Source organism: Dryas octopetala, chromosome 2, assembly GCF_963921425.1.
Source record: "Dryas octopetala chromosome 2, drDryOcto1.1, whole genome shotgun sequence".
Classification (NCBI taxonomy): domain Eukaryota; kingdom Viridiplantae; phylum Streptophyta; class Magnoliopsida; order Rosales; family Rosaceae; genus Dryas; species Dryas octopetala.
Genome location: NC_141367.1, coordinates 22,536,830 through 22,547,472, shown reverse-complemented (window position 1 = coordinate 22,547,472; position 10,643 = coordinate 22,536,830). Strand labels below are relative to the sequence as shown.

The following is a 10,643-nucleotide window of genomic DNA, read 5'->3' as shown; positions in this document are numbered from 1 at the left end:
GATTAATTACATATATATACCTCAACTATACACCAATCATCAGTTGGGTACTTCTGGTTTAAAAACTTTCATTAGGGTACATCAACTTATGTTTTTTGTCAATTGAATACCTCTGTTAGTCTGACCGTTAGGAAGACCGTTAAATGCCTACGTGGCGCTGACGTGGCACACGCGGACCCCACCATTAAATATTAAAAAATAGCCACGTAAACCAAAAATAATAAAATATTAATAAAACTTTGAAAATGATATAAAATATTAAAAAATAATTGAATTTAAAATAAAAAAAAACAAAAGCCCAGAATCCCCACCGCCTCCCCCCGCCTCCCCTGCACAACCAGAAAAACATCTCCATCATTATACAGATCACAGATCCCTCAATCAAATCCCCAGTTGTTTTTTTCTTTCTTCTACTACTCTCATCATCATCATCTTCATCCACCCTTAACCACCAAAATCAAAGCCCAGACCCCCTGCACCAGCCCCCAGCCACCCCTCCTCCCCACACTCATCAATAACACGCCTCAAAGGTACGCCTCCGCCGTCGCTTAGAAGGGCAAGACCCACCACTGGATCAAATTTGGGTTGCTCTGCATTTTCTTTTCTTGTTTCAAATATGGGTTTTTTTTTTTAAATAAATTTTGTAAACAATACATAATTTTTCTTTGATTGATTTTTAAGGAGAGAAAGGGAGGGGGTCGTCGGACCGGCGAGGAGGTGTCACCGGAACCAAAGGACTCGCCGGTGAGGGTGGGGTGGGGCGCTGCGAGCTGTAGGTGTGAAAACTATTAGGGAGGTGGAGGGGGTGGGCCAGGGGGGGTTGGGTTTGGGGGAGAAGGGCGGGGGAGGTGGGGGGGTGGCCTGGGTTTGGGAGGGAGGGGTGGGGAAGGTGGAGGGGGTGGCCTGGTTGGAGCCCCGAGCCCTCCTCGTCACCGACCGCCAATCTGGAGCCCCGAGCCCTCCTCGTCTCCGGCCACCGACCGAGAACCTCCTCCAAACCCCCACCAAGCCACGTCATTTTCTCTCTCTTTCTCACTCTCCCTCTCTATCACTCCCTTCTCTCTCTCCCCGAACAGACCCGATCTAATACTCGGACTCCTGCTTTTGGACCGCCAAGGAGGTCGACCTCTGCCAGGACCTCCATCACTGAGAGAATTCAGAGGAAGAGAAGGCTTGGGGCTGCTGGGTTGCTGGGCTCTCAACTTTTTTTTCTGTTTATTTATTGTTTTATTCAATTCTCTAGAAAAAATAATTCAATTTTTTTGGGTGTGCTTGCAATTGATTTTTGGGGTGTATTGTCAATCTGGAAGCAAATCAATGATTCAATGATTCGAAGATTCAATTTTTATTAGCTTTATTACTGTTTTTGTAATTTTATTTTATATTTGTAAATTTGAGTGGATCTGTTTAGGGGTTGTTGAAAAAGAAGAAGGGAAAAGAAAAGAAGAAGCAGAAAACAGAAAGAATGGGCGTCCCAAAAAGAAGTAAGAAGAAGAAGCAGAAGAAAGAATAAGAAACAAGCAAAAGAAAAGAAGAGGGATGGGCGTAGGGTGGAGTTGCAGAAGAAAGGAGAAGACGGGGGGGGGGGTGTTTGCAAGTGGATTCTTTTTTTTTTCTTCAATTTTATATAATTTTAAGGGTTTTATTAATTTTTTATTATTTTTGGTTTACGTGATTATTTTTTAATATTTAATGGTGGGGTCCGCGTGTGCCACGTAGGTATTTAACGGTTTTCCTAACGGTCAGACTAACGAAGGTATTCAATTGACAAAAAACATAAGTTGATGTACCCTAATGAAAGTTTTTAAACCAGAGGTACCCAACTGATGATTGGTGTATAGTTGAAGTATATTAACCCAAAAAAATAATACATATTTTGGCAACCCAATAACTTCAAGGAGGAGTCTGAGGAAATTGCCAAATTGACATATCAAAATATGATAAAAAAGAAGAAAGAAAATTGAGAGAAACAAATAAAAGGAAGCGAGATAGGGTTTCCTTGGTTGGGAAGTTGGTAAAGGCTAGGTCTAGGTGGCTATGTGGGGATGAACTGATGAAGTGATATCACATATGGGGTACTCATAATAAGTAAAGCACCTAACCTTCCACAACTCATTTTCATTTGGGTACTTTTTCCTTCTAGATGATAAATTCAATTTGCCATACGCTAATGGTGTGTTTGGATGGAGGAAAAAAACTCAGAATTTAAACAAAACTCAGCAATTCAGCATTTAAGAAATTACATGCTCTAATTTTCTTATTTGGGTCAATAAATACAGAATTTTGTAAATTCAAGGTGGAAAAAAACTTAGAATTTGAAGGCTGTAAATTCCAACTTTAAATTCCACCTAAATTGGTATCATTTTCAAAATTTCAATTTTTACAAAAGAAAAATAAGTCGTGTCGACCATATCGACACTACCACCACTGTCGCCAACGTCACCACCACTAACACCACCACCCTCGCCACCCCCGCCACCACCCCCGTTGCCGCTGCCGCCACCAACACCAAGACCGCCACCACCGCCACCAACACCACCACCATCACCATCACCATCACCATCATCGTCACCGCCGCCACCACCATCACCGCTATTTCCAACACCACCACCATCGCCGCCGCCAACATCCCAATTTTAGCCACCACCATTTCTCCCATCGCTTGTGGGCCATCACCCCTACCAATATGGTCAACTCACCATAAATATCATTTTTATTGTTGCCACCATCATCATCACTCTTTTGAATTGATGCATCAAAAATTAAAATTACCATAAATTTCGTATTTAAACTCCATTATGTTTATATGTTATCAAAACAAGAGAATTTGCATATTCTAGAATTTTAAATCACATCGTTTTAAATTCCGTCATTTGTGAATTCCTTAGTAATTTCAAACTACTTCATCCAAACGCACCTTAATATTTAGTTTTTTTTTTTGTGTAATTATTAATATTTAATATTTTGTGGGTAATTTGCTTATTCATTTTATTCATATATATACTTTTTCTTTATGGGCAGGGCACCAATGTCAAATGCCCACGAGGTACAATCCAAACAAGAAGACGAGCCCAAAATGGACAAACCCCAAACCCAACCGGACCCAAAAGGGAGCAACCAGTCACAGTCCCAGCCACCCCCACCTCCTCTCCATACAGAGGTTGAAGATGATGACGAGAACGTAAAACAGCTTCAACAATGCTCTGCTCTCTACCTCTCATTACAGGTAAGTTCTCTCAATTTTTATTGGGTTTTAAATTCTAAAACCCTAAACCCTGAAATCTTGAAGAACCCCTTTTGGTTTCTGTCTTGCAGGAATGCCTTGTTAACACCAACAGGAATTGGAAATCTTGTCAAAAGGGTGTGCATTTTGTTCTCTCCCAGTCTCCCTCTCTTTCCTTTCATTTATTTTTTTTCTGGGTTTTGTTTTTCCTTTGTTTGGTGATCTTTAGTCTTGTATTTTGAGTTGTTATTTTGCATTTTAGATTTTTTTCTCTTCTAACCATTACCCATTTATTATTTTGTGAACAATATTTTCATCAGAAGTTCAGGCCTTGAAGGAATGCAATGAGAGGAGGAAGAAGAATGACAAAGGAAAGTGAGATCATAGCAAAGATGAGCTTAAATCAGGATTTCCAATATTTATTTTTTGGGTCAAGATTTCCAATATGTATGGTTTTTTATTTTTTTATTTTTATTATTCGACTGACTGAATCTATAAATGAAATTGTTGTCATTTCTTGATTGTTTATGCATTTCAAGTATTCTGTGTTCATTCATAAATCTTCAACAATTTCCTGGCCAAAAAAAATAAATCTTCAACAATTTCTTGTAACCATGTATTACTACCCAATGTTTCGGTGACTAGAGGTCACTTCATGGCCTTGATAAGCAGTGTATAAAGAATTAATGACAAAACTCAAGAAAAACAGTGGAGGGAGAGAGAGAGAGAGAGAGAGAGAGAGAGAGAGAGAGAGAGATGATTTGATTTTGGCCAAAGTTACTTCCATTCCCTACAACAGGTTTTAACAAAAGATTTCAATCATGTTACTCATCAGTCATCACCTTCATTTTGGTCTATGAATGGAAGCAACGTTACATCCATGATTAAATAGCAAAATGAAGTCTTTTACTGTCTTCGCTGAGAAACAGAAGCAGAGTTGCTTTGGCATTACAACAAACTTTACACAAAAGTGAAAGAATTCTCAAGAGTAACCTAAGTCGAGACACTTTAGGAACCCCTTGCATCTGAAAAGATAACCAAACTACCAACGTCATACGGCGCATGCAGTTCCAATCTGGCAGGTTGGCCATAGCCGAAGTTAAGATTTGTGGACTTGTGGGTGACATGCCAGAACCATCAATGGTAACTCCCTTCAGCAAACAACTTGTCAGATTTCTTGTTGTCTCTTACCCTGCAGATCAAATGGTAAGCATGCCACAGTGAGTGGAAAAAATCAATGAACAATGTCTCAGCCCACTCCCCAAACATACATGCAATGGACAACTTCATAGTTAACCAAAAGATTGGACAAGCTCAAAGTATCACAATGACAGCCCTAGGAGGTTCGCTCCCATGTAAATAGCCAATGACCAAATTAGCAACTTACAAGCAAATTTTCTGAATAACTCGATCCTAGTATCACCAGCCAAAATCATAGGCATTGAATTTGTTCGGTGTTGTGTAAGCTCATATGAAGGAGCCTGATAACACTTTTCTTCTTTTTTGAAATGATGTTAATCACAGACAGTATCTTTTTATTCGTCAACCTCTCCAAATTGTTCAAGAAGTGCTTGAGCATTGCAAGAACATCAATGAAATAATTTGAAGAACAAAACTCAAAGGCTCTGTTATACTTTGCAGTACAGCAAGGCTCAAACACACAAATGAGCTGGACTAAACTTTGAATTTAACCTATGAAAACCTGTTGCCACTTGATTTTTGTGAAAAGGAAACTCATCTCTAATATTTTTTTAAGAGAAAAGAAACTCATCTCTCATGTAACCAAATAAAATTGAACAAACCTACATATTTAACAAAAGTTTCAGTTTAAGCTTAGGCTCTGTCACTGAGAGCCATAGAGACTGTGTACCGTAACGCAAAACTTTCATATGCAGTACTAGGATAGCCTAGCAGAACTTAGGTTACAGGATATTTCTGCATGAATGCAATGCATAAGTCGCATTTGTATACAGAATATCTACTACAAAGCAAGACTAAAAGTTGTAACAGAGAAATATAACTAAATTTATGCATTGATATCTCTGAAGTATAATTTTAATACCTTTTCACCTCATCTCCTTTTGAAACATCATAGAGTGAAACAAAGGATGGACTGTAAGCAATTGCACGAAAATGCCACTTGGTATGAGCAATTCTAGTTTCCTGGAAACTCTTTCTTTCTTGATCATAACAAACCACAGAACAATAATTGTACAACATTAGGATTTGCCCATTACTCAAAAACATAATTGGTTCATACGAATCAAAGCTAAGTTCTCTTGGATACAAGTTTTCGATAACAAGAGTTTTAGTCCAAGACTCTTGGACACCATAATCCTTCATCACCCACATGTCAAATTTGCTAGAATCAACATCAAACACACATAAAAGGAGACAACCTCCTAAAACTCCCAACTTCAAACGATATGAATATTTCTTCTCTATTGGACCAAAGTAGCTAGGTGGGGGTAGTGGTACTGGTATAAACTGTTCTCTTTCAAAGTTGAAAGAATGTATAAACACAGAAATATCACCCTTATGGCGAACCCAATGAAGAGCTCCGTGCAGAAAAGAATTGGAGAAAAACGGAACCATCTCCATAGGAACGTTTCCAATGCTTCTCCAAACTCCTGTACCAATGGTGTATATCTCAGCCTCGAAGTAGTTATTAGAGCTCGAATAATCCAAGGGAAAAAAGGTTTGCAAGACCTTGTACTCATTGGTCCCGCCTCTAAAACCAAGCCCCACAAAACTACCCCAATACCTACCTTTTCTAGTAGGTGGGATGGTGATGAACTCACCCAAAATTGGATTGCACACATACCAGGGGTCATCTCTTGTAGCTCCACAGAAAAGAAGTAAACCATTGCATGAGTTTATCAAAATAAGTCCAGACATGGGTATGCTATTTGTGGGGGTAAGCCTCATTTCCTCTACCCAAATATCAGAACCAGCAGATTCTACTATCTTGGTGAAACTAGATTTCATTGATTTCTTACGCATGGGTACGTGCTGGATCAAGATTCCAATGGGTGATCTCGAACGGTGTAGATGAGTAAATTGGGGGTCAGAAATTATAGAAAGCCAGGATTTGCAAACGCACCTGCAGTTGAAGAGGTTGTTGACGGAGAGGCTTGAGAGAATGTCCATCACTAAAGCCTCTGGAAGTTGCTGGAATCTGCAAGGCCCTTTGGGCTGCTGCCATTCTTCACCTTGCTCTTTACTGCTCATCGCAGCTGTATTTGCTACTATTTTCGTTGGATTCATTGAGGATTTCCTTAGTTTTGTGATTTGTGACTCTTGAGTGACAAGCAATGGATAGGGTTTTGGCAGGAAACTTTGCCGCGTGAAATGTGATTTGGGCCAAAGCCCAAAGCCAGGCAAAGTGACAAGGGCCCTCTTGTGGGCTGGGCCTCCGGGATACTTGAGGCCTGCCATAATTCAATTGCTCACAATGACTGTCACAGTGTCACGTAAGCAATTCTACAGACTACAGCTAAGATTCAGACTCAATTTACAACTAATATGAATTTTTCACAAAGGTTAAATTGGATTGCATACATGCAAAAGGTCATATGAACCACGCAAACAAAGTAGACCACTGCACCAGTTCATCAACCGAAATTGAGAAATGGGTATGGGTATATTATTGTCGGGAGTGAACCTGAATTTTCTCATCCCGAAAACCAGAACCAGCACATTCTATGCGGGCGAAATAAAATGCACTTGAGCTGCATTGAAGGGGGCTGGTCTGGATCAAGATGTTAGTGGGTGATTTTGAAAGGTGGAGCTGGGCAAATTGAATATGGGCTGGGAGCTCTCTCAGTGATGAGGCCTTGATTATAGAAAGTTTTACTACACGGAAGTTTTATTATTCTTTAATTGGTTATTCCAACTGGACTCTCTACCAACTGCAAGCAACACTTGCATTTAATTTCATGTACATAAAGATAAAGCCACTGTATTTCATATTAAAAGGAATAATAGATTGACCATTAGTATACTGTATATATTAAAGAGAATTTCATTTAGGACTAGTAAAATTAGGAGGATTTCATATATTAACGAGAGAAGCCAAAAAGGCCCTGCTCAAAATATACTTGCAAACTTATAACTAGGTATTAGACATTCATACAAAGTTTGTAACTAGGTCTATAGGAGCAGAGTTGCACTGATGGCTAAGTAGCAAAAAGAAGCATATTTCAGTCTTTGCTGTGGAACAGCAGGAGCTGCTTTGGCATTACGACAACCTTTACATAAGTAACTGAAGAATTCTCAGGAGGAGCCTGCATCCAAACACTGATGACACACTGGGAACCTCCTATCTCCGTGAACATAACCCAAGTGCGTACCACACACACCGCATTTAGTCTCAACCCTCTGAAGTGAAATCGAGCTGGAAAATAAAATGTTCAACAAAAGGAGATAGTAACAACAACCATCAGATGAATTCAAGAAAACAGAAAATGATATAATAAATTTATAACCAAAAACTGGGTACAAGAAAATAGATTGATATATGAACCATGAAAACTCACAGAGTCACAGAGACAGGGGAACTTATTGCTCTAGGAAGATTCTCTTCTAAAGCAGGACTGCCATAGCCTGAGTTAAGTTTCGTGGACTTGTGGGCTGGCATCCCAGGTCCAGCACAATCATCGCTCCCTTCAGCAAACAGTTCCTCAGATTTCTTACTGTCTTTTACCCTGCATATCATATGGTAAGCATGCCAAAATAAGTTGAAAAAATCAGTGACCAATGTCTCAGCTCCCTTACAAAACATCCATGTATTGAACAAATTCATAGTTAACCAAAGCTTGAACAAGCTCAAAATCTATAACAATGACAGATCAAGGGACCACTCCCATGGCAATAGCCAATGATCATAGTATTTAATCATATGGCATTGAACTTGTTAGGTGTTGTGTAGCTCATATGAAGGAGCCTGGTAACAATATCACTGTATCTTTTATCTTTTTATTCTTCAATCCCTCAAAATTCTTCAATAAGTGTTTTTGTGTATTACTATACCATCAATGAGATAATTCTATCACCAAAAACAAAGGCCTCTGTAATGCTCTACAGTTCAGCAAAACAAACATAGATTACTGCCAGGCTGAACTCATATTTAACCAAAGAAAAGCTGTTACCACTTGATTTTTTGTGAAAGAGACTCAACTCTAATGCAACCAAAGAAATTTGGACAAACCCATATGATAAGAAAGACTCGCATTTGGCATAATGATAAGAACCAGTCACCACCGACTCTTCAATTCTGACGAGCTACATAGACTGTATACCATAATTCAAAACTTTCATTTGCACTATTGGGGAGATTGACAATGCAAGAAATATCTGCATGTTTGAAAAATGCAATACATAGGACGCATTTGCCTACAAAACAACTTCCACAAATAGAAGGCAAAACTAAAAGCTGTAAAAGAGAAATGTAGCTAAATTTATGCATGCATATAGAGAATAATTTTAGTACCTCTTCACTTCCACTCCTTTCGAAACATCTTGGAGTGAAACAAAGCATGGACTGTAAGCCATTGCATGAAATTCTGACTGAGTCCGAGTAATTTTAGTTTCCTTGAGACGCTTTCGTTTTTTATTATAACAAACCACAAGCAAATCATTGAACGACATTATGATTTCTCCATTGCTCAAAAACACCATTGGTTCGTAAAAATCACAGCTAAGTTCTCTTTCATACAAGTTTTCAATGACAAGAAATTTAGTCCAAGACTCTTGAACACCATAATCCTTCATAACCCAGATGTCAAATTGGCTAGAATCATCATCATCAAACACACATAAAAGGAGACGATCTTCAAACACTCCCAACTTCAAATCATCTGAAAATTTTTTCTCTCTTGCTACAAAGGAGCTAGGAAGGGGCAGTGGTTGAAATTTTTCTCTTTCAAAGTTGAAAGAATGTATAAACTCGGAGATTTTTTCATCCAAACCCCTGGAAACCCAATGAAGAGCTCCATGCAGAAAAGCATTGAACGGTAATTCAACAAGATCATTAGGAGCACTTCCAAGGCTTCTCCAAACGCCTGTACCAATGGTGTAAATCTCAGCCTCGATCTCCAGGTAGTTGTCAGGTGAGCTCGTTTGCAACACCTTGTACTCATTGGTCGCAGCGCTAAAACCAAGTCCAACAAAACTGCGGCAGCACATACCCTTATCACTAGGTGGGATGGTGATGAACTCACCCAAAATTGGATTGCACACATACAAGGGGTCATCTCCTTGAACTCCAGACAAACAAAGAAAACCATTGCAGGTGTTTATCAAATCAAAGTCAGAAATGGGTAGGCTATTTTTGGAGGTAAACCTCATTTTCTCGAGCTGGAAGTGAGAACCAGCACATTCTTGTATCTGGGTGAAATCAAGTTTCAATGATCTCCTAATAGGGGGCAAAGTCTTGATCAAGATGCCAATGGGTAATCTCGATAAGCGGAGATGAGCAAATTGAGGGTCAGAAATTATAGAAAACCAGGCTTTGCAAACGCACCTGCAGTTGAAGAGGGTCTCGATGGAGAGCCTTGAGAGAATGTCCATGACTGAATCCCTCTGAAGTTGTTGGAATTTGCAAGGACGCTTGGCTTGCCATTTTGATTCTTCTCCTTGCTCTTCGCTGCTGCTTATCGAGATGGGTGGTGTATTTGCTCTCTTCCTTGGATGCATTGAGGGTTGGTTTCCTTTCTTTACTCTCTGGAGGGACATGCAAAGAGAGAGAGAGAGAGTGATTTATAGGAATACCAGAACCAAAAATGGGAGGGGATTTGGCGGGAAACTATGGCGCGCGAAAAGCCGAAATCCCAGGCGAGAAGTGTTGGAGTGATGGAGAGTGATTGGACTTGTGAGTCTCAAGTCAGCTAAATTGACCCCTATGGGCTATGGCTATGGCTATAACCAGTCATCAACCCCAACTTGCCACAAACCAAATGGTGAGTCGGAATGGCACTTGAGACTGTTCATCAATCAGACCAGGCCATGAATCAAGAATTCAATGGGGAAACTGGAAACTTTGTAAAAGAACTTAAATTCAATTGGGAAATAAGAATTCAATACTTATATGAATTGACCTAATCTATTAATTTGCATGGTTTTTTTCCTTATAAAAAGTGGATTAGTTTTTAGTTTTTGCAAAAAGTCATACAAATTTCAAGACCAAACTTACTTCTAACTGTTCATGTGCTAGTTATATGACCATGAGAGAAATGTTATGTGATTACACAATCATCCTCATCCATATAAGGAAAAATTATCCAAGCAAACCAGTATGTGATTGGTAGTTGTTGAGAGAGAGAGAGAGAGAGAGAGAGAGAGAGAGAGAGAGAGAGACTACCCGTGCATTGTTTATACATCCGTATTAAAAGGATGACATGAGTTTATTAGAGCGCATTTG

The 10,643-nt window shown here is 39.4% G+C and overlaps 3 protein-coding genes across 3 annotated transcripts; 1 reads left to right on the top strand and 2 right to left on the bottom strand.

Moving 5' to 3' along the window:
* Nucleotides 1-2,065: 2,065 nt before the first annotated feature.
* LOC147294212 (Cox19-like CHCH family protein) lies at nucleotides 2,066-3,720 on the top strand. Its single transcript, XM_086234233.1, has 4 exons — nucleotides 2,066-2,126; nucleotides 3,022-3,226; nucleotides 3,316-3,361; nucleotides 3,544-3,720. Exons 2-4 carry the CDS (start codon nucleotides 3,029-3,031, stop codon nucleotides 3,600-3,602), a joined length of 303 nt encoding a protein of 100 aa, XP_086090359.1. The 5' UTR covers nucleotides 2,066-2,126; nucleotides 3,022-3,028; the 3' UTR covers nucleotides 3,603-3,720.
* Nucleotides 3,721-3,960: 240 nt separating this feature from the next.
* LOC147294211 (F-box protein At3g07870-like) lies at nucleotides 3,961-6,504 on the bottom strand. Its single transcript, XM_086232696.1, has 2 exons — nucleotides 5,286-6,504; nucleotides 3,961-4,415 (listed from the first exon to the last, which is right to left on the bottom strand). The coding sequence occupies exons 1-2, from the start codon at nucleotides 6,488-6,490 to the stop codon at nucleotides 4,361-4,363; spliced, it is 1,260 nt and encodes a 419-aa protein (XP_086088822.1). The 5' UTR covers nucleotides 6,491-6,504; the 3' UTR covers nucleotides 3,961-4,360.
* A 921-nt stretch (nucleotides 6,505-7,425) lies between these two features.
* On the bottom strand, nucleotides 7,426-9,919 carry LOC147294210 (F-box protein At3g07870-like). Its single transcript, XM_086231180.1, has 3 exons — nucleotides 8,715-9,919; nucleotides 7,762-7,929; nucleotides 7,426-7,603 (listed from the first exon to the last, which is right to left on the bottom strand). The coding sequence occupies exons 1-3, from the start codon at nucleotides 9,917-9,919 to the stop codon at nucleotides 7,426-7,428; spliced, it is 1,551 nt and encodes a 516-aa protein (XP_086087306.1).
* Between the last annotated feature and the right edge of the window lie 724 nt (nucleotides 9,920-10,643).